Source organism: Elgaria multicarinata, chromosome 4, assembly GCF_023053635.1.
Source record: "Elgaria multicarinata webbii isolate HBS135686 ecotype San Diego chromosome 4, rElgMul1.1.pri, whole genome shotgun sequence".
Lineage (NCBI taxonomy): Eukaryota > Metazoa > Chordata > Lepidosauria > Squamata > Anguidae > Elgaria > Elgaria multicarinata.
In genome coordinates, this window is record NC_086174.1 from 59,889,466 (window position 1) to 59,914,001 (window position 24,536).

General features: G+C 41.4%; 1 protein-coding gene across 1 annotated transcript in view; it reads left to right on the plus strand.

The window, feature by feature from the left end:
• PCNX2 (pecanex 2) overlaps positions 1 to 16,525 on the plus strand; it is a 140,934-nt gene extending 124,409 nt beyond the window's left edge. The window contains exons 29-34 of the mRNA XM_063124381.1: positions 6,356 to 6,500; positions 7,723 to 7,953; positions 9,292 to 9,566; positions 10,301 to 10,482; positions 14,424 to 14,884; positions 15,804 to 16,525. Of these exons, the coding sequence (XP_062980451.1) occupies positions 6,356 to 6,500; positions 7,723 to 7,953; positions 9,292 to 9,566; positions 10,301 to 10,482; positions 14,424 to 14,884; positions 15,804 to 15,977 (1,468 nt within the window). The 3' untranslated portion in view covers positions 15,978 to 16,525. The remainder of the gene's footprint in view (positions 1 to 6,355; positions 6,501 to 7,722; positions 7,954 to 9,291; positions 9,567 to 10,300; positions 10,483 to 14,423; positions 14,885 to 15,803) is intronic.
• Positions 16,526 to 24,536: the final 8,011 nt, after the last annotated feature.

Here is a 24,536-nt window from a genome sequence, read left to right on the forward strand (position 1 = left end):
GGGGCAGGGGAATCATTTTAATATAGCAAAGATATGTAGGATTTATTTAGCAGACAGCAAATACAATTGGCATTGGCCTTCTTATGTCGTCTCTCATGTTGACACTATTCATTAAGAAGCTATTACCTTTATAAGGCAAAATGGATGTTTAGAGAGCAGTGCTGAGCTGTATATGACTACATCAAACATGAAGTTTACATTATATATGTAAGCAAGCAATTTGCATTAATTTACACATAAATTATGTCTAATCAATTAATGAGAAGATTTTAATGGCAAGTCATGGTGATAAATATTTTTATGCAATGTATGAAAATAACATCTCATTTACCTGTCACTGTAAATGTCAGTAGAAGCCGAACATTCTGTCTCAAATTATGCAATGTATTCACTAATTAACAGCACAATTCTATACATGTCTACTCTGAAGTAAGACCCATTGAGTTCAGTGGGGCTTACTCTCAGGTAACTGGGTGTAGGATTGCAGCCTAATAAGCAGCATCACTATGGAAAGCATACATGCAGCCTTTTATATGCTACATCTGCATAATGTAAGAAATAACATCACATCAACAGTAGGATATGCTGTAAATGATGTTCCTTTTAATCATAGATTTTATACATGAGTAAAAAACCAACACATTTTGATTGTTGATGTGTGTGTTTTCTGAGCTGGTGTTGCATAGGGGCTAGGAATGTGAGCTGTGAAACTGAAATGTCTGAGTCAAATCTCAACTCAACCACACATTAATTAGTGGCCTTAGGCTATCAGTACTGCTCAGCCTCAGAGCCTCATTTGCAATACAGGAATAATAATTCTCACCTACCTGAAAGAGTGGTTGCAAGCATTAAAGTGTCACTGAGGACATAAATATGAAGTATTTTGAACACTCTGAAGAATGATGTAAATTTTAAATATAATTAATTAATTGATAGAAACTCCTTTACCCCAAATCAGTAGGGAGCCCAATCAGACTGCGACCATGACTTCGGTACAGGCCGATTTTCACCCCTTTCCTCACACTGACCCAGTGCAGTCAAAACAGGCCACGTGGTTTGTTGTTGAGTTGTTTGAGGGTTGTTTCCCCCTCAAACAAGCCATGCCATCCAGGTTTAGACGACACAACATGTCATGCCTGAGTGAGTAATTAGGCAAATAGTGGCTGGCATGTGGTGCTGATTTAAACAAGAACCCCAGCTTGTTTGATCATGCAAACTGGCCTACTGTGGTCTTGACAAAAATCTACCCCCCTGAAGCTGCTATGGGACTGTTCAGACAACATGTTAAGCCATGGTTAGGCCCCTAACCCTTTTGCAGCAAATGATTAGTGAGCATGTTTAAACCATGGTTGCATAGCTACCATGGTTAGGAATGGTTCACACAACATGCTATGTCATAGTTCACATGACACGCTAAGCCATGATTAGCTCAAAATGTTTAATCACTATGGCTTTGCGTATCGTCTGAACAGGGTCCATTTGTCCTGGAGATGAAGCAGCTATTGGCAGCCCCCTCCACCTGGGGCTGTGATTTAAAAATGTGTAATTTGGCCCTCAGTCAGTCTTCTCCCTCTCTCACAGATGCACAACATGACAGCCCATTTTGGGCTATGTAACCCAGTGATGCTGCATGTATGCAGGTCATGTGCACCCTCCATTTTGAATATGCAGCCTCCATTCAAGGTCAACATGTGCAAATACATGCAACACTTTTTTTGATCCATACAAGAATTTCTCCTGCTGTGCTAGGGTTGACTATATTGTTACTTAGTTATAAGCAGACAAATCTACTTCCCACTAGACCAGGAGTGAGCAACTTGTACCTTGTAACTCCAGATGTTGTTGGCCTTCAACTCCCATCAGCCTTAGCCAATATAGCCAAGTGGATGATGGGAGTTTTTTTCCCCCCCTGCCTTTCTGCCAAAAATGGCTCTCAAAGTAGCTAACAATAATACAGACTAAAAGCAAAATCTGAATTAAAACATACATTAAAATGGATCCATTAAACACAACTAAAAACACAATAAAAGACATAGACAGCACCGAACAAATTAAAAAAAACCTTCAGCAACAGGCCAGCATGCATGCGAAAGGTCTGCCTGAATAAATATGTCCTTGCCTCCCAGCAGACGACAACACAGAGGGAGCCAACCTAGTCTTCCTTGGCAGGGAGTTACAGAGCCTGGAGCAGCCACCGATAAGGCCTTTTCTTATGTTCCCACCTAAATGCCTCCAATGGCAGTGGACCATGAGAAGACCCTCCCCAGAAAATCTTAAAACCTGGGCAAGCTCATACAGGAGAATGCAGTCTTTCACAGCCTGATCCCAAAATGTATAGGGCTTTATATGTCATAACCAGCATTTGAATTGTGCCTGGAAACAGTCTGGTAGCAAGTAGCCAGTGAAGCTTTTGTAACAAGGGAGTCACGTGCTTCCTTGATTTTTCCTAGTCATCAGTCTGGCTGTAGCATTCTGGACCAGCTGAAGTTTCCAAACAGTAACTTGTGGTTTTCCAGCAACATCTGGAAGGCTACCGGTTGCCCACTCCTGCACTAGACCATTTGAGACTAAGAAAGAAAGTCAATTACAGTGCAGTCCTGTACATCTACTCAGAAGTAAAGCCCACTGAGCTCATTGGGATTAAACACCCGGGCAAATGTATATGGGATTTCAACTTTACAATGCAGTCCTATGCATATCTATTTAGAAGTTCTATTGAATTCAGTAGGACCTACTTCAAGTTAAGTATATATTCAATTCACAATGCATATATTTAGTTTATGTTGTTTGAAGGGTTTTCCATGTTCACTCAAACTCCAAATTGCTGGGGAATTATAGCTGTTAAGGGCCAAGCCCTTAACAAACACATTATTTAGGCAGTATGGATATGGTATGGTATCTGACGCTGTGGTTAATTCCAGCTTCACTACTGCCTTGGGACTGGATGATTGTCTATGGCAGAGTGGTGGACCCAAATCCCATTTCTGTCTGTTCACTGGAATACAGACATGAAGTCTATGCAACTGAAGCTACCATTCCACATTACAAGTATCCAGCGGGCAACTGATATCATCTACATAGAATTATAGAGTTGGAAGGGACCTGACTGAAATCCTGTAATAAAAGCATGTTACAGCAATGTTAATGTCTAAGGGATCCCATTATTCCAGCAATGAGAAAGTAGTTTCAGAAGCAGTTTATGACGACGAGTGGGGGCTTGATGTCAAAGAAAATAAGCCAGACAGCCCAGTCCTGTGGACACTAACTCAGAAGTGAGTGAGTTCAGTAGGACTTACTCCCAAAATAGTGCACAGAGAATGGAAGCTAAAGTTCCTCTAGGAAATTTCTAGATTGTGGCCACAAGAGTTAGAGCAGATTTTCCAGCATATGTACAATTAAATTGGTCAACAGACTAAAAGGATGGGAGCCCTAGGGGAGACTTTGAGATTCAAAAAGCTAGCGAAAGGTTCAAGATGACCTTATTAAATCCTTCAAAACAATGCACATTAAACTGAGGAACTGCAATAGATTTAAACTAATAGATGTGCTGTATGTTGAAAAGAGGAATGCTGACAGTTACGAGCAACAATTTCAGCGCAGTAATAACATTTGCATATTTTATTTCATTTCTGTTTTCATGATCTCATCATAAGCAATGAAAGACATATAAAATATTTAAAATAATTGGGCTACAGAATTCTCTCCTGCTATTTTGTTCCTAATGTGACTCTTGTTTTGGAGTTACAGTTGCTTTGCTGTTAAGAAGTTCAAATTGCTGAACTGGCCATTTACATTTAGGCATACTGAGTCCCCGATGCATTTCTGTAATAAGCTGAATTTTGCCCAGTAATTGTGAATACAGGTGCAATAAAAAACTTGCACCCAAAGCTGTATTTCTGCAGATGATATCTTGTAATATGGTTGCCATAGTTGTTAATGTTAACTTTTATATTGTATTAAAATGCATGTTCCCTGAGAATGAATCCAAATACTACTCTAGAAAAAATATAGAGGGGGAAAAAGATCTCTCCTTTAATAATAAATTTTATTTTGGCTCCTGATGCTTTCTTGGACTAGAAGACCACTGTTTTGCACCAAACCATAAAAAGTACATTAATTGATGAGCATAAATATTTTTAGGAACGTTTGATAATAATGCAGACCACAATTTGAGTTCTGGATCAGTCAAAGAAATATGCAATGGGTTAGACATCATTTGCTGTGATGTTATGTGACATGTCTTTGCAAAATAAATAGCAAACATGTGCAGAGGTAGAAACTAGCATTTCCCACAAAGCAAAGATCTAACAAAATCCACTGCTCTGATTCAACCAATCAGGAGGTTGTTGGTACAACACTAATTTAAAGCTTGTGGGTACGTGTGTAGTGCTAGTGGTCCCAAGCACTTTTACTCTCTGCACCACCAGGACCAGTTGCCTGAAGAGGGAACTGATGGCCTCCCTTCTGCTCCACACCAGTAGAGCTGGCTTGGGGAAGATACTGCAGTTTTCTGATTTCATTGTATCAGATGGCACAAAGAGTCAATAGGATTTCACCAGCTTTACAGGGCTTCCAATTTTGGCCTGGTTCCTCAGTCTGAACAATGTGTCTTTAAAGAGAAGACTAGGGGCTCATCTACACCAAGAAGATATTCCACTATGAAAGTGGTATATAAAAGGCAGGAGCCACACTACTGCTTTATAGCGGTATTGAAGTGCACTGACAACTGTTGGGGCCCATTGACACATACCATATACCGCTTTCATATATACTGCTTGGTGTAGATGTGTCATGGGGCCCAACAGTTGTCAATGCACTTCAATACCACTATAAAGCAGTAGTGTGGCTCCTGCCTTTTATATACCGCTTTCATAGTGCAATATCCTGCTTGGTGTAGATGAGCCCTAGGCTACTCTCACTGCTCCACTACCTGCCAACTACCTATCCTGGTTTGCTTCCCCCAACGTGTGCACTCAAAGTCAACTGGTCTTTTCTTCTAGACCACAAGCTCTGACAATACTGGAGATGAGAGTTCCATATATAGCCCATACCAGCAGGGTTATCACTTTGTAAATATAGATATGAGGCTCCACCTCCCTTTGCAAGCAGCCCTGTAGTTCGGGAGCCACTTCAGCATGGGGTGATCCCAACTGCTGCACGGATGCTCGCTTGAATAAGGTGGCCACACTAGCACTAAGGGGAGCCCTGCAGTATAGGGGAATGCACCATGCTGAAGTGGCTCCTAGATTGCAAGGCAATCATGTAAAGGGAGCCTCTGTGTGATAGTTGCTGCTTGATCGAATGTGTAAACCACAGTGCATGTGATTGTTACAAACATTAGGCACAAGGGGAAAAAAGGCTGGTTGTATTTATTTATTTATTTGTTTATTTATTACATTTCTATGCCGCCCAATAGCCGGAGCTCTCTGGGCGGTTCACAAAAATTAAAAACATTCAAAGTATAAAACAACAGTATAAAACCATAATATAAAACACAATATAAATGTATGTATCTTCTTTTTATTATCTTGTTCTGGTAACCTTGTTTCACAGTCAAAAGCATTGCCTGTGCTCATATTTGAGTTTTGCCACCGTGGGGACAGATGCAGAGGGTCTGGTGGCCCACCTTAAATGGTTTGGTGGCCCACTTTTTGCACCCCTGGCATATTTCTGGGAGCGTTAGGCTCAAGTTAAAGCAGGTTGACAGCCTGGGAGTGTTCCCAGAGCTGGGCTTGCTCCTGGAAGCACAGGTGTCAGTTGTAGCCAGGACTCTTTTTTACCAGTCTTGGCTACAGAGGTATTGCAGGTATTCGATAAGGGACACTCACAAAGGCAAGCACCCCTGATTGAATGCTTGCAAGGAGGAGCCAAGCAAACGCCACTTGTGCAGCCCATCTCCTCCTGCTCCTTCCACAAGTCCTGCCTGAAACTGACCAGGTGGTAGATGTGGCGTAGGTGGCTTTGAGTGCCTCCAGGCATGGGCAGAATATATTTTCCCACAGGGACTAGACTGAGACTATCTCCCAGCATCCCCAATGGGGAAATGATGCTGGTATGCAATTGCCACCAAGTAGAAGGCCTTCAGGGCAGGATGGAAATGTAATGAATAAAGCAATATTTAACTTTGGTTTGTAGTAATCTAAGCAACTACTTTGGGTCTCCTAGTCTTTCATATAATTTCTCTATCTGCACTGTTTTAAAAAGCCACCGCCAAGTGCACACTTGCACTAAAACCAACCAGAAGTAACTGCCTTGAGTGGCAGCAATCATGAATGTGGGGGGGGGGGAAGAAACCTATTTTGCATTGCTGAAATAGGAATTAAGTCTGCATGTAACTAATGTCATTATTCTACAGTTTAGATTCCTTCCTCCATGGACTTCATGCTTTGTTCAAAGGAGATTTTCGAATCACAGCAAGAGATGAATGGGTGTTTGCAGATATGGACCTATTACACAAGGTCGTTGCTCCTGCAATCAGAATGTCACTGAAACTTCATCAGGCAAGTTTTGCCCATTATATGATTTCCTTTAGCAGTACTACTAACAGTAGCATTTATATTTCTAAGTATATTTTTTATAGTGCCGATTATATGGTTGGTGTAAAAATGATGACCAGAATCCCACAAGTGGGCCGATGAAGAAGTAAATGTGCAGTTGTGATTTTCTTCTGAAATTTTTACAAAAGCATTAATTTGCAGGGGGATGAATCCTGCACTTCCTAGCAAGCATATTTGTAAGTGACTTCAGCATTTTACCTGCATGGAAACTCATCACTTACTTATTCAGCCATCAAATTAATCTATCACCCTTGTATTGTAAATTGGTAAGAGTACATGATTAAAGCCAATTCATTTCAGACAATTCTCTGAGCACTATAGTTTTTCATCCTGTTCCTATCAATGCTTCTCGTACCATGGGCATACTCTGGATCTTAAGACAGAGATTTCCAGAAATAGTTTGAATTTATTTATTTATTTATTTATTTATTTATTCCATTTCTATACCGCCCAATAGCCGAGCTCTCTGGGCAGTTCACAAAAATTAAAACCATTCAAAGAATCCAGTTGATGTAGAACAATTCCAAAGCAACAGACCAGTGGCAATGACATCATTAGAGCATCTTACTACAGGACGCCTCCATGTGGGTGCACTGTGGCTTACAACCTTAGTGGAGTCTCCAGAGCTAGCAGGATTCAGTAGATTTTGGCAGCAGAAGCAGCATTCAGAATCTTATTTACAAATATTCAGCAGAATCCAGATGAAAAATGCTGATCTATGCCTAAAACAGAACTCAGTGGTTCATCCCATCTCTGTGTTGGGTTGAATACCTTTAAGATTGTGAATATGTGTGCAGTTTTACAGCATTTGATACACTGAGGTACATCTTCGACTTCTGTTTCTTATTTCTCCCAGTTTAACACTCTGACTGAGAGTAGGCATTCATCTTATAAAAAGTTTCCTTCCTCTAGTCTTCAAGAGAAATCTTCCAGATCCATTTAAATCCATGAGAGATTTGCCATTGATTTCAGTGAGATGTGAATTCTGTTTTTCTGGATGATGATGATGGCTGCTCTGAATTCCCTTTCCTCGTATCACGTTAATCTCAAATGAAGTCTTTTCTCACAAAACTCTTGGGGAACGCATTTGCGCATACTGCTGCTGACAACCTTCATCTCTTCACAGAACTTTCTGATCATAGCCATGCCTTTCATTTAATACCAGGACCAGTTTACCTGTCCAGATGAATATGAGGAACCTGCAATTCTTTATGAGGCAATTCAATCGTTTGAAGAAAAAGTTGTGATTTGCCATGAAGGAGACCCTGCCTGGCGTAACGCCGTCCTCTCCAACAAGGAGGAACTGCTCACTCTGAGGCATGTGGTGGAAGAAGGAACAGACGAATACAAAATTATTATGCTCCACAAAAGCTTCTTGAGCTTCAAAGTTATTAAGGTACTGCAGCTACTAATTTGTTTCACTGTTACGTTGCTTTATTTGAAATGTAACTTCTTCTTTTTCATCTCATACATTTTGTGTGAATAACAATTTTTCAGTAACATTAGATTAATCAACGTTATTTTTTTTGATTGATTTAAAAATATGCCCCCTTTTCATGGAAGGCTTGGAGAACAAGCCAGACAGGTTGATAGACAATAACTTCATTCTCTCTCTCTCTCAAAAAAAGAACAGAATGGACACAAGAAGCTGCTGGCTCAACTCCAGCTAAAATTAGATCCAGTGTCACCTAGTGACTGAACCATATAATTTATCTTATGATTTAGCAACTGGAATTTGGAAGAAGCCAGCATGGCAAACAGTCATCTTTGCCTTCCCCACCTGCTCTTCCTGCTGCTGTTTCACCAAGCAGGGACTGGGCCCATTTTCCCCTCACAGCGGCCATTCCAACTAACGGGTCTGTAAGCAGGAGAGGAAGAGGAAGTAAACACCATCACCACCTCTTCAAATAGGCTTTTAAAAACAATTTTTGATGATATATGTCCTCTCTCCTTCTCCGTTATTCCATGTATTACTGTGTTATTTGTACAGCACCATGTACATTGATGGTGCTATATAAATAAATAAATAAATAAATAAATAAATAAATAAATAATAATAATAATAATAATAATAATAATGTGTCTCATGTGTTAAATTCATATTGTAAGCCTGAAGGTAAAGAGGGAGGGGTATAAAGGCTGTACATTTCCCCTCACTATTAAGCATGACTTGTTTGACTGTCCCTGATTCTCAGGCATTTCTGCATAGCTAGTTCCCTACTTTGAACTTAGTCTCAGTTCTGAGTGACAATGTTGATCGACAAGGTTTCTTCAGGTTTCTGAGTTCTGTTGGTTGACTTCCTCCTTTTAAGCCTGTTTGAATGATTGAGGACAAGTTGCAGATGAAAGAATTGTCCGGCAACACTAGTGTGTGGTGTGATATGGCCTAGCTGCTGCTGTGCCACGTAAAACTTCAATATCCTTACCCCCCATGGAGTAGTGTATATCCCAGCAAAGTGAAATTCTCAGCCTCTTCGGAAACCTTTTCATGGGCCTCAGTCTGAATCTCAGTATCTGAATTTCTAACAAAAACAAGGTAAACTTTTCAAGCAAACAAACAAACAGAGCCCTGAAGGCCCAGGACTGCTTCTTCTGGAATTGTCATAATGTCTTTCACCAGCAACGCTTCAAGATGCAACCCTGCTTGAACAAGCAGTGGGAAGATTGCAAGCTGAGTTTGTTTGCTTTCTCATGGAGATGTTTTCCCATGATCTTTCCTTTTATTTGCTTTTAGGTTAACAAGGAGTGTGTCAGAGGGCTCTGGGCTGGACAGCAACAAGAACTGATATTTTTACGCAATCGCAACCCAGAGAGAGGCAGCATCCAGAACAACAAACAGGTTTTGAGGAACCTAATTAATTCCTCGTGTGACCAGCCTCTGGGATACCCCATGTATGTCTCCCCTTTGACCACATCATACATAGGGACCCACAGGCAGCTAAAGAATGTTTGGGGTGGACCAATAAGCCTGGACAACATCAAAACGTGGTTCAGAAACAAGTGGCTTAGGTAAGCACAAGGCACCCCAGCAGACTGTGATGTGCTATTCCAATGGGAGAACTTCAGTCACATCTAAACTGATACTTCAACGAGAATGGGTATTCCCTCAAAGTAGGTGATGGTGGTCCCTAATGAGGCACATATGTTACAGTCTTCTCCTGAACTCCATCACCCCAATGCAAGATTGTATAGCACAAAAAATGGTGTGGTGTGGTGATTAGAGCCATGAAGCTTGCTGGGTAACCTTAGCCCACTCTCCATCTCTCAGCCTTACCTACCTCATGTGTTTTGTATGGATAAAATGGGGGACGGGGAAATCTACGTGCTGAGCCTCTTTCAAAGAAAGAACAGTTTAAAATGTAAGCCATCAATAAATGCATAAATGAAAGCAGAAGAAAAAGATGACAAGATGTACCATATCGAAAGTGCCTAGGAATTTCATTAAAAGTTCAGCTGAGCACTGATTACATGAGGCTATTTCAGAAATGCTAGTGATTTTTGGCATTCAACATGAGCAACCATTTAGCTCTTACTTTCCAGCACACGTTTGTGTTTTGCCCAAGCCAAATTTGCCAACTGCCAAAAATGTGGTATCATTGACCTGGGTATCCAACTTTCTTTTTGTTTAGTGTTCATCCGTCAAATGAAATGTAAATGCACTTATGAGAGTAAAACCATCCTTTGAGATTGTGAGTGTACCTGACAGTGTTGGGCGCTGCTTTGTTTGCTTACGTTTTAAACAGGATGCGGAAGGACTGTCATCCAAGTCATAACACTGGAGGGAACCTTGAGGAAGGAGCGAGTAGAAATGGGTCTTCTTCCAGCTGCAACCCACCTAATAATTCAAGCCAGAGCAACAGCTCCCAACACACAAGGAACAGCACGCCCCACTTGCAGCCTTCTTTACCAGCTACTCAATTCCCAGGTATTCATACTAATACAGCTATAGGCAACAACAGAGAACATGCACAACAAAATGGGCCTGTTCAGGAGATATTTTAAACCCTGCTGGTTAAGGCTTTTGGTTAAGCTGCACGGTTAAAGGTGTCTTGTGTGATGCATTTTGCTAAACCCTGCTCACTAACTAACCACAGTCGGACTGTCTGCAGCAGGGTTAGCAGCTCTAACCATGGCTTAAAGTGTTGTGTGCAACAGCACGTCTTGTGGTTAGTGCTAACTCCCAAGAACCACAGTTTTACTAACTACAGAGCCTGAAGTGTCACCTGAACAGGCCCAACATGCAGCAGCACCAAAAGTTTCACAGATCTTAACACTCCCAAAATATCCAAAAGAGCTACAAGTCATTAAAATATGTTAAGATTGATAAGCCTAGAAAAAGAAAAACGTCTTCATCAGGTGTTGAAAAGACCAAAATGTAAGCACCAGCCAGCCTTACGTGGAAGGCGTTCTGTAATTGAGGTGCCACTACTAAAAAGGCCCTCCCTCTAGTAGCCAACCACTATACTTCATTTGGAGGAAAAATCTGAAGAAAGGCCTCAGAGTAAAAACTGTAAGATTAAAGTAACTGCTGCTGCTAACATGGTCTGATGACTAAATAATTTTCCTCTGCTCATGATAAACTGGCCCTGCAGTAGTTGAGAAGTAATGAGTTTCTTCATTTTATATTTAATATTACTGGCCAGTGTCTTCCCATCTGCAAAATCCAGTTATAAGTGTTTATAACCACCAAGTAAAATCAGGCACACACAGTGGGTTGGATGCCTCCAAAAAGTGTCATTATGATAGTGCACAGAAGAGTCTTTGTCTAAGTGTTTGCAGGGATTGGGTTATTTATGTGCAAATATGGGTGGTCTACTGCATAGCACTGTAACCACTGAGTTAGAGATGAATATGGATATTTTTTGGACAGTGGTCAGCTTAGTAGTTTAAATTGCAAACAGATGTTTGGACACATTTGACTCTGAGCATCAATGTTAACAGAATCCCTTGTTTCACTTCCTAGCTGCATTTTTTAATTTAAAGAAATTAGCTTTAAAATAATCAACAGACCCAGAAACAGAATTTAATCCAGACCCTGAACTTCAAGGAAGTGATGTTCAAAAAAGGATATTGCTAAAGCAGCACTTTGTTGTGAAAGGCTGCCTCTAATTACAATTTACTATCAAATATTCTCTTTCTCTCTTTTAAACTGCAAAGACATCTGAGGGTATATGTTCAAAGGAGTGCCAAAGGATTAATAGTTTTGCACCTATTTGATAGGAATCACGGGGCCTTTACACAGGGCCATAGCCTCTCATCCGTGTTTTGAAAATATGCTTTTGTTATACGCTCTTTATTATTCTTAACAGAAAAAGGAGAAACATTTACTCATGCATCGCTAGTGGAACGGGCTCACAACATGAGCTATAATTATTATTTCATATGAAATTAATTCATATGAAGTAAATTAAATAAAGAGGTGAATGTGAAGACAGCTGTACACTCATCCATCATAGTATTGGGTAGAGAGAGTAAGACAGATGATGTCAAGTCGAGAATTGACATTTACCAGGCAATACTGAGATCTTTGGCTTCTCTGATAAATATCCAAAAACACATGCATCTTTTGTTTTTTTACATTTTTGATTTAGATCAATGGCTGCTTATAATAACCTAATGCAGATTCCCAATGTCCACTGGTCAGTCACCAAATTTCCAATATTATCAGTAAGATTACATGTACAAAGTCAAAAGCCACAAAGTGAGATGGTGATTGTCTCACAGCTTTATAATATAATCATGCCTCTTAGTTCATATAAACTAGGTTGAATGTTTTATAGATTATTCTATGTTTCGTTTTACAATGTTTCATTCTAATAATGAAAATGAATGACCTGTATTGCTTGGATTGTTCTGTTATAATGTGAGCTAGTCTCTCCCACTTTAGGACTGTAAATAAAGAGTCCACACTCAGAATTCCTTCTTTAGACAGCAGGGAAGATTCCCATTGGAGTTAAGTGTTTAAAATCTTCTGTTGCATCTCAGTCCTTGAGTTGCTATACTAACATCATCATATTTCAACCTGTACCTTTGCGCTAGCCTCACAAGGTGATCCAGCTGCAGCTATGTATCAATACCCTATGTTAGAGCTGCACCATGATAGCACCTTTGCACACAAAGCCTTTGCATGGCACAGAATTAAAGAGCAGGCAGAATGGAGGAGATACTATTAAGAAACTACAGGTAGACATATGAGGTTCTTTAAGTCTTATTTCCACAACAACCTTGTCAAGTAGGTTCAGCAGAAAAATAGTGCCTTGTTCGACACACACACACACACACACACACACACACACACACCTGTGAGCTTCAAGACGGATAGAGACTTGAATCCAGGTCTCACTCATCCGAGTCCAGCACTGTAGCTGCCGCACCAAACTGGATTCCTGTGTCAGTGCAAACCACTGTGCCCACATTGCTATAGGATGGGGGCTTCTGGAATTACTGATCAAAACTTTGTGTTTCTGTTACTGGATAATAAAAGATGATCCATAGAACCCTAGAAAACTAATGAGTATATCTGACAACAAGTTTACTAGTCAACAAGGCTAGAGAAATAATGGTGTTGAAATACTTTGATTGTATGGATAATAGATCCCCATATGTCTAAACATTACTTTTGAAACCAGACATAAAAGCTACATGGAGTGACAGCAAATGGTATCTGTAAAGTGCCTATTGTGTCTGTTACGGAGAAGGGAGTGTTTGCTCCAGCTGATGTCCTGTGCATTCATGGCGTTTGTTTATTGTCTGAACAAGTCATATGGAAGAAAAAAGAAATCCAGACAGTATGTCTACAGTTAAATAACTCCTACTGCTCAGTTAACATCTTCCCAATTCAGTGAATAACGCCAAGGGACTCTAAAGGGAAATGTTGAACTTCTCTGCAGTTGTAAAGGGCAAGGAACCAGGGTTTTTAAAATAGGTCAGCTCAGTACTGCTTTCAATACCAACAATTAAAAGTCCACCACATTCTTGGGCTTCTGTGTGATTGGCTGGTGGGTTCTGTTTATTTTTATTTTTTTTGTTCCATGGTTGTATGATGCAGACATGGTAAAGTTCATACTGATGTTTTTTTGCTTGCTTTTGGTGACTCCCCACGTTCTCATATTCTTTTCACTTCAGTTCAGAATTAAGTAAACTAGTAAATAGGTGCTGATAAGTTCACATCAGAAATCGTATGCCACTTTAAAGATGACATAGGTCACAATCCAATACAATCCACAACCCTACATAAGTCTATTAATTTCCATATTCCCAATCCAGAGATAATTAGGGCACAATGCCATGCATACTTAGACAGAAAAAAGTCCTACAGCATGGCTGGCTGGGGAATGCTGGGAGTTGTAGAACTTTTTCTGTCTTAACATGCATAGGATTGTGCCCTTAATCATGCTCAAGTCTTAAAGTCAGTCAATAGTGCCGGGTTTAAGCATGAGTAATTTTTTTAACCCAATGGGTTAAAGCACATCCAACGCTATGTTGAATTATGACCATTATCTAATGGACTATTCTTTTACTAAAGCTGCAGTATTGAGTGTATTTACTTGGAAGCCAGTCTCATTGAAAACAATGGGACTTTCTTGCAAGAAAATACAGTATACATTTGCTGTAAATGTATTGGATGCATTTGCACTTGGATGGTAGGTTGAATGGTGTCATTTACAAGTCAGACAGATTACCAATAGGGGTATAATTTTCTGTGACCCTAAAGCTTTTTTTTGGGGGGGGGGCTTTTCAGAATTAAAACATTTGTTATCCTTGAATCTAGGTAGCACATGGTACTTCCTACTGTGCATTAATCGGATAGAGACAGAAAGTTTGAAGGATATTGCTGGGGTAATCCTCTCTCCCCCTCTCTTACAGGCAGAAGAAAATTCAGGAGCCAGTCTGTTCAGACACATGCTGCCTTAAGTCAGAGGCCCCCTCGTTCAAGTCATTCTGGTCCAATCTTAGAAAGCCACCCCCCCTTCATCCAGACTTCGACTTCTGCTCATGAAATTGCCCAAGGGCTTTCTGGCGGCCGGCTCTCCTTCCACAATTCAGCAACCTCTGTGTTCTCCCACACTCCTGCCATCCCTGCTCTGGGCCAGCTTACTGTCCAGGAGAGAGCTGGTGTGATGCTGCGGTCTAGTCTGGCGTCTTCCACCAGTTCTACACTCAGTCTTTTGTTTGGCAAGAGGAGTTTTTCAAGTGCTTTGGTAATTTCTGGGCTCTCAGCTGCTGATGGAGGAAACACCACAGACACCCAGTCATCCAGCAGCGTTAACATTGCAATGGGCCCATCTGCTCGAGCAGCAAGCCGTACCATGCAGGAGACCACGCGGGTAAGACAGGCCAAAAAGGTTTCACTGATTCGCTTGTTCTATTGACTCATTCATCCAAGTCTTCCATTAGTAGTCCAGGCAAATCTTCTCCATGCCACTTAAAGTTGGCCAGGGTGTTTAAGCAATGAAGACTTTGGACCAGGAGCAGTTTAGTGACACCCTCAGTGGAGAATATCATTTTGCATTATTAGATGGAAACAAAACAGTGAAATATTCTAAAATGAAAATGGAGGTATCAAAGCTGTCTTCTCAGAGAAGACATATTATATTTTCCTAAGAAATATATTGGCAGCCTTCTACTACAGCAGTTCTCCTGTAGTTGTAGTGGTGACACAGTGTGTTGGTGTTGTTTTTGCTTCTGCAGCTAAAGCAACAACATAAATTTGGCAAACAGGATAGAGCTAACAGCATTCTCACCCCAAATTTCCATTAAAATGCAACCAAAAACTCACTAAATATAGTAATAGTGCTTAAGAAGCTATTTAAGGGATCATTGCCAACTCTGCCACTTCCTTTGCTCCATCACTGCAAAAGCAGAATCAGACATTGTTACGTAGCATGCAGTGCCACAGGCCCTTCTGTCAGTCCTTTTCATGCCCCAGAAAAGGGCAGGATCTAAAGAGTCCTTTGCACGCAGCCAAAGTGCTTCCGTGGGCGCCCAGGATTGCTGGTGATTTTCCAGTCCTGCTTTTGCTGCATTGGTGGCCTTTGCAGAGGATTCTGAGGCCTCCAAGGGTAACATTTCAGAAGGCATGAAGGGCTGAGGAGGAAACATAGGCCTGAAGAGACCTGTGTTGCTCATTCAGAAGGGTGAACACAGTCATTTGGAACTTGATCCTTGTTTTGAGATATCATTTCAAAGACATGCTGTTGAGACACTGATGACACTGTCTCTTTTTTATTTTCTTTTTTAAAAAAGCAATTATCTGAGGATTATGAAGCAACTGATGCTACGGAATCCAGACAACGAAGGGATCTAGGAACTACTCATGCTCTTCTGATGAGCCACATGCTGGAATGTAGAAGAGCCAGCCAAGAGGACATGGCATTGGAAGACACAGCTTCTCAACACAGTCTTTCAGAAGAGCAATAAAGAATCAGTTTGCACAAGGGGTAATGCTCTGTACAACTGAAATAAAAAAATATGACAAGGTTAGTCCTTTCCAGTATAACAAACAAAAACAAGAAACTTTAAAAGGATTTTTAACTCTTTAGTTTAAAAAGTCTTTACTGAAAAGCATTACAGTGAGGAAACATAATTGGCATTTGGTGTTGCGCAAAAACATAGTGCAACTTTAGCTCAGGTTCTTGAAAATTCAAATATGAAAATAAAAACTGTCTTGACATTCCTTCCCCTGAAGACGCACTCATAGGATGGAATTTGGGAAGCATTTAAGGGTGGGGAGGGAGAGACAGAGAGAGAATACTTGGAACGGAGATTGAAAGCAGCAGAAAAACTGAATGCAGTTCAGTGAAAAAGCACACCGACATCTGTCTCTTGTCATAACCAAATAGATGATTGCATGCTAAATAACTGGCATTTTATACATAATGCATCAGAAAGGATTGTTTTTAATTGAAGCAATGAATATGTAATAGGAGACGAAAGTGCGTACTCTAAGATTAGTATGCCGAATCTTTTTTTTAAGAAAGCCGAAAGGGAAGCCTCATTCTTCTATTTGTTTGAAGTGTTCTGCAGCTGGCAATTATGTGCTGTAACATATTAATCCAGAAGGTGGTCCACTGCATGCAGCCATAATTAAATAGCATATGAAAGTGCCAGGCTACACATTGCAGTGAACCAAATATAGCCAATGCATGAAAAGCCTTCACAAAGCCACTGGTGCTCCTTATTTGCAAACAACGCAGCTTTCTCCGAAAAGGTTGTTCTTTCACATAACCTTGCACTTCTGTTTGGTTGACAGAAATCCATGCCAATCTCTAAAACCAAGAGACTTAACACAACTGTAAAGTACTGTAGTACTCTCTCATTCACACAGACATGTCAATTCTTTTGTAATTAAAGACTTTACAACTACCGATGTCTGGTGTTGTTGTTGGGGTTATATCTACCAAAGATGCATATCCTTTCTGATTTTTATTTCAATATGAAGCGACAACCATTTCACAAACTAACATGGGCAGTTCATTCACAGCCAGGGAATTTTTGAAAGCTTCTATGAATGGGGAACAAACATTCACATTGCTTGAAAGCAAACTAAACTGTTTGTGGTACATGGGCAAAGGTTGGATATGCAAGTAAGGCATTATTGTTCTATGAAGTCTCAGTTTTGTTTTGTTTCAATGTAGGTTAGAATAGTGTTAGATCATAAAGGCATGCAAGATTTGGGATGCTTCCAGCTGAGGCTTTTATCACACCATTGCCCTGCCTCATAGAATCCTAGAATAGCAGAGTTGGAAGGGGCCTACAAGGCCATCGAGTCCAACCCCCTGCTCAATGCAGGAATCCACCCTAAAGCATCCCTGACAGATGGTTGTCCAGCTGCCTCTTGAAGGCCTCTAGTGTGGGAGAGCCCACAACCTCCCTAGGTAGCTGATTCCATTGTCGCACTGCTCTAACAGTCAGGAAGTTTTTCCTGATGTCCAGCCGGAATCTGGCTTCCTTTAACTTGAGCCCGTTATTCCGTGTCCTGCACTCTGGGAGGATTGAGAAGAGATCCTGGCCCTCCTCTGTGTGACAACCTTTTAAGTATTTGAAGAGTGCTATCATGTCTCCCCTCAATCTTCTCTTCTCCAGGCTAAACATGCCCAGTTCTTTCAGTCTCTCTTCATAGGGCTTTGTTTCCAGACCCCTGATCATCCTGGTTGCCCTCCTCTGAACACGCTCCAGCTTGTCTGCGTCCTTCTTGAATTGTGGAGCCCAGAACTGGACACAATACTCTAGATGAGGCCTAACCAGGGCCGAATAGAGAGGAACCAGTACCTCACGTGATTTGGAAGCTATACTTCTATTAATGCAGCCCAAAATAGCATTTGCCTTTCTTGCAGCCATATCGCACTGTTGGCTCATATTCAGCTTGCGATCTACAACAATTCCAAGATCTTTCTCGTTTGTAGTATTGCTGAGCCAAGTGTCCCCCATCTTGTAACTGTGCCTTTGGTTTCTATTTCCTAAATGTAGAACTTGGCATTTATCCCTATTAAATTTCATTCTGTTGTTTTCAGCCCACCACTCCAGCCTATCAAGATCACTTTGAAGTTTGTTTCTGTCTTCCAGGGTATTAGCTATCCCACCCAATTTTGTGTCATCTGCAAATTTGAGAAGCGTTCCCTGCACCTCCTCGTCCAAATCATTAATAAAAATGTTGAAGAGCACTGGGCCCAGGACTGAGCCCTGCGGCACCCCACTCGTTGCCTCTCCCCAGTTTGAGAAGGTTCCATTGATAAGTACTCTTTGAGTCCGATTCTGTAGCCAACTGTGAATCCACCTAATAGTTGTTCCATCTAGCCCACTTTTAGCTAGTTTGTTAATCAGAATGTCATGTGGTACTTTGTCAAAAGCTTTGCTGAAGTCAAGATATATGACGTCCACAGCATTCCCACAGTCCACAAGGGAGGTTATCCTATCAAAAAATGAGATCAAATTATTTTATGGGGGATCCAGACAACATCATCTTCCAACCAGAATCCTCCCATATTTTTCCACAACTTCTGTCTTTTTTTTACAGTCGAAAATCTGTTAAGGCACAAAAGACAGAAAAACTGCATGATGCCTTCTGATTGTTAGTGCAAGGACCCGTCCTTTTGGAAGCACTCTTAGGCATCTGTGAAGTAGTAAAATGTTCGCCATGGACAACAGGAACCATAGCACAGTGGAGCACTCATAGGAGTCTTTCAATGCAGTGCTCCCCAGGCCCCCAAACAACAATTTTGGTGGAACGTCTATAGAAGGGGTTGGGGACATGTGTTGTTTGACTGCAACTCCCACCAGCCGATGGGGAATAACAGGAGCTGCAGTTCAACACTTGAAGGGTCACACGTTCCCTGCCCCTTCTCTGCAGTCATCAGCCCCATTACAATCATACAATATAAGCAAGACTGCATCCAAAACAATACAAATTCTACAGGAACTCTCTTGTGCTCAAACTGACTTTAGATAAATCAGTTGTTTGGTGTTGGGAACACAGCTAGAAATTATAAGGGTGGCACAGTTTGAAGCAGAGACGTTTAGACTCTTGAATACTGGAGTATTTATCAGGCACTGTTGGCACATTTTCAGATAAAATTTCACAGCTATGAAAGCTAAGATGGAGATGTGCTGCTGCTTTTTTTTTAAATTAGTAAAAATCCGAAGTTCTGTATTATATAGCAAATGTATGGTGGTGTGGCACTTTTGGAGGAAGAAAAAGACAATGGGAAGCTCTTTAAAGCATGCATGTAGCTCAGCCTTCTCCAACATGGTGCCCTTCTAGATATGTTGGCCTTCAACTCCCATTCCCAGCCAACATGGCCATTTTAGTTTTGTTGCAATCCCAGGGCCGGGGGAGGGGTGCGTGTACCAGGGGTCATAAGTTAGATCAGATCTCCTCCTCCAAGGGCACAGAGAGAGAGAGAGAGAGAGAGAGAGGTCCACCCTTGGTGGGAGAGAGCCAAAACTGTATGACCTTGTCTAGTTCCCATGGAAACTTCTTTTGCCTTTGCATCTCTGAGATTGGTACCCGCAAATAGAAGGTGGACTGGGAGGCATGTTGTGTCCTCACACAACATGCCTCCCAGTCTACCTTCTATCCAAAGCCCTCTCAGTCCCCACACACACCCCTGGGATGGTGGGGGAGGTATGCCAGCCTTGGTTTCCTCCCATTGGTTGCAACTGAAGGGAAATCATTCAAATAATAATTTTAAAAACAAAACCAGAAGGGAGGGAAATTCTGCTCTTCCCTTCCTTCTGATGCAATCCCAGCAGGACTTTGGTTGTGCCAGTTTGGTGGCTGGTGGGATTGCTCTGTGCATTTCTTATTTTCCTAAGAATAATTCATTCACTCACCACAGCCTTGCCAAATCATTATCATCTCAGACATCTGCAGTGGGAATCCAAAATTCTCATCCTGCATTGGATTGAGTGGTGGTGAGGGGGGTTGTCCCAGCTAACGTAGAGCTTCTACAAACAAGTTCTCCATGATTAATCACAGGGCAGCTGCATTATGAGATGAGCACAGATATTCATGAGTAAAACATTTTATGCCTTTCATATGATAATTGCAGCTAACGCATGAACAACTGTTTTACAGTGCTACATGGATCATTTTCTTATGTCAGGCAATTCTCTAATAGAGGCAAAGCAGAAAATGATACACCTGTCACATTCTCTATGATTTTAAACTATTTGTGTGAACTCGCATTGCGTTGGCTTCTACATTTCCTGGAATGGATTCAAGTCTTTTATCCCAGATATGCAGCTTTCCCATGTTGATTTTTGAGTCCATTGTTTGCAGAAGTCACAAACAAACCGAAAAGCACACCAGGATTGAGTTTATGATTTTAAAGCTAAGGCTACATCTAGGTCATGTTGTTTTGTTCCGCACTGTCCCAGTACTAATCTTTACATTTTTGCCATACATATTTTCTTCCTACTCCCAGAAATGCATGCACAGCCCCCCCCCGCCATCGATATACCACCTTTTTGCCAATGAACTTGAAACAGTGGCTTCCAATCAAAATAATAAAAGGGATGGGGAGGAAAGTAACTAAACTTGGGTGTCAACTTTTATCTAATGGCCATATACTGCTGAAGAATGAGCACTGATGGTAGGATGTCTATGGCCCTGTTCAGAAGACAACTTAAACCATGGCTTTAACCATGGTGGTTAAGCCAGAAAGCCAATGGCAATCGGCCCAAGCCAAGCCAATGGAGTGAATTTTCCTGTTTCACCATTGTTCTTTTCCAAAACAATGCTACATTTGTGGAATTGCACTGATGCCAACATACATTCTTCTATACATTTGGTCCAGTGTGTCAAAAAGGGAGCTGGAACTTTGAGAAACGATTCTGAAGTAGCCAACTCATCAAATTGTGAGCTCGCTGATGTCACCAGCTTAAAAAAAATTAGCAAATGAGATGAGCAAGGTGTCTATACGAATGGATACAGTGGCTCAACTTCAGTTTTGATGAATTAAAGTGACAAAGTCGGAGAGATCACAAGATGCAGTGCACTCAACTTGCACAATTGGATGTCTCCTTGAAAGTACACAAAGCCAACATTACACATTGCCATTAAGAAATCTGATCGCTTCAGCACATGGGAAATCAGTTATTATACCTATAGCCAGTGAAGATTATCCCATTTAGTCTCTGAATATTTTGAGCAGCTGAGATACTGGCCCTCTCTTCGAGTCTAACATGTCGATTACATTGGATCACAATAGTTGTCCATATGTAGGCACTTTTAAAAATTAAAAATGGATGGTTCAGTAATTGCATTGCCTGCTGCACTTGTTGAAGATAAGGTAGATTTTCTGCAAAGGTCATCTTTTCTAAAATAACTATTAAAGTTAAGCAACTCAAGACACCACAACTTTGCTTTCAGTTTTTAAACTGTTGATTGGAGAAAAGTCATGACTAATACCATACGTAATACATATCTTTCCATCTCCCTCACCCTGAACACATTGCAGATATTTTAAGAGCTATTCTAAAGAGTCAGCGCATCAATGCTTGCCCTATGCTCTAGGCATGACATCTCCTGTTATTCCTAATGCTGCCAAGCTAGTGATGTAAACACTGCTATTCTGTGGGCAAGTCATTACCATTGCTGGACAGATCAATTTTAAATTGATTGTTTGTGCAAAATGCTTTCACAGTGCTTTGTGCTGGTGAAAAAACTTGACAATCAATTGCACCCAGCAGGTGTTCCCTCAAGTGGTGAACAGTTGTTGTAACAGCTTGAGTTGTCCCTCTCACTCCACACAGAAACAGATGTGCTGCTTCTATGCAACAGAAGCCAGTGATGAAAAAATGAACACAACTTTGCTGGTCCTGATTCTTTAGAGAGGCTCAGTGAAGATCGTAACAGAGAAGTGTGGTTCATCTATATATTATCCTTTTGCCATAGATCTATATTGGGGTGGGGGGGAAACATATTTGGGAGTTTCTAGAACGTTATGTAGTATGATGGGAATGAGAATTCACATACATATGAACTCTAAAGAATTAGTCTCATCATAGTCACCTACTTCCCATTTTATTCCTGCAATTACATGGCATTATTTCACTCTTTTAGAGATGTGCAGTTTCTATCAATTGCAACATCAATATATTAGAAAAAGGGTTTTCTCTAGTACAAAGGACGAATCTGTCAATTTCTGTTACTCACCGGTTCTCATATTTCCAAATTTGTTTGCTTCATCCTGAAAGTTGAGGGTTTTAAGACACATGAAAAATCTGTATACATTTTTATTATTTATTTATTTATTAAACTTATATACCGCTCCCATAGCCAGGGCTCTCTGGGCGGTTTACAGAAATTCTAAAATTGAGGTAAAAACAAGTGTACAAAATTTAAAACTCTAAAACACCGAGGGGACAGGAGCAGGCAGAAGTAACATCGGGGCCTGCTCCTGCTGGACTCTTCCCCCCCCCCCAGGGCAAACTGCCATCTTAGCCCTGTGGGGAAGAAGAAGGACCGAGGGGACAGGAGCAGGCAGAAGTAACATCGGGGCCTGCTCCTGCTGGACTCTTCCCCCCACCCAGGGCAAACTGCCATCTTGGCCCTGTGGGGAAGAAGAAGGACTGAGGGGACAGGAGCAGGCAGAAGTAACATCGGGGCCTGCTCCTGCTGGACTCTTCCCCCCCCCCCACAGGGCAAACTGCCATCTTAGCCCTGTGGGGAAGAAGAAGGACCGAGGGGACAGGAGCAGGCAGAAGTAACATCGGGGCCTGCTCCTGCTGGACTCTTCCCCCCCCCCACAGGGCAAACTGCCATCTTGGCCCTGTGGGGAAGAAGAAGGACAGAGGGGACAGGAGCAGGCAGAAGTAACATCGGGCCTGCTCCTGCTGGACTCTTCCCCCCCCCCCACAGGGCAAACTGCCATCTTGGCCCTGTGGGGAAGAAGAAGGACCGAGGGGACAGGAGCAGGCAGAAGTAACATCGGAGCCTGCTCCTGCTGGACTCCTCCCCCCCCCCACAGGGCAAACTGCCATCTTAGCCCTGTGGGGAAGAAGAAGGACCGAGGGGACAGGAGCAGGCAGAAGTAACATCGGGGCCTGCTCCTGCTGGATTCTCTCTCTCTCTCTCTCTCTCTCTCTCTCTCTCTCTCTCTTTCTCTCTCCTCCCTCCCTCCCTCCTTGACTCCTTTTCCTTGTGTGTCATGTCTTTATTAGATTGTAAGCCTGAGGGCAGGGACTGTCTTTTTTGCTAAGTGTAAGCCGCTCTGAGAGCCTTTTTTGGCTGAGGAGCGGGGTATAAGTATGATAAATAAATAAATAAATAAAATAAATAAATAAAACATTAAAAACCGATTTAAAAACTAAACATGTGGGCAATTAGGACGTGCCGCCATATGCCTGGGCAAAGAGGAAAGTTTGAGCTTCTTTTCTCCTAATACATGCATTTTTGTACACAATTTTGTCTAATAAACACATTTTTCAAGCAATGTTTCTAATATACTACAAACATATTATTTATTACATGTATATACTGCCTTTTTTTACTCCAAGGAACCCAAGGCAGCATACATAATCCTCCTCCTCTCAATTTTATTCTCACAATGACGACTCTGAGAGATAGGCTGGGCTGAGTGTCTGTGACTGGCCCAAAGTCACCCAGTGAGCTTCCATGGCTGAGTGGGGACTAGAACTCGGATCTCCAGCACTCTAGCCACTACACCACACTAGCTCTCAAGTATATTACATTAAATAAAATATTTTCTAATGCATTTTGAACACTATTTTCATCAATATACTCATATTTATGCACACTTTTTCCTAATATATGCCTTTTCTGTACACATGTTTTGATTGGAGAACCCACATTGCAAAATTCAGAGAAGTGATAATTTTTTAAAAAATTAATTCATGGAGTTTCAAAAGTGAGAAATTAGTAGTGTTATTAAAACGTTAACTGAACAAGTTTCTCTCCCCCATACCAACACTCTAGATATCACCTGTTCAGTCATGTATATATGGCATGATCACTTAGGAAGCTTCCTTGTCTATGACCAACAATCTACCTGAGGCAGAAGTCTTTCCCAGGCCAGCTATTGGAGAGCCTTTAACTCAGAGGTTCCCAAAGTGGGCGGTACTCCCCCCTTGGGGGCGGTGGGATTGCATAGGGGGGCATTAAGAGGCAAGGGGGCGGCAGGGGGGCGCTTGAGGTGTTCTTTTCCTTGAAGCGCCTCTCCCGAAGGTCTTAAAACCCAGGGACATTTTTATGGGAGAAGGCAGTTTGGTCCCAAGGCATATAGGGGAAGAATCCACACATGTCTTAAAAGCGTTTAAGAAGCCCATCCATCACATTAAGAATTTACAGAATAGTGAGGTACTCTACCCTCGTTACTAAATGTGATATCTAATATTCTTGCTAAATGACTGTCAGACTTTGAAAAGATGATATCACTGGATCAAGTTCATCAATTATGTTTAATTGAATAAACTAAAAAAATGCAATTGGATTTTGAATATTCAATTAATTGTTAC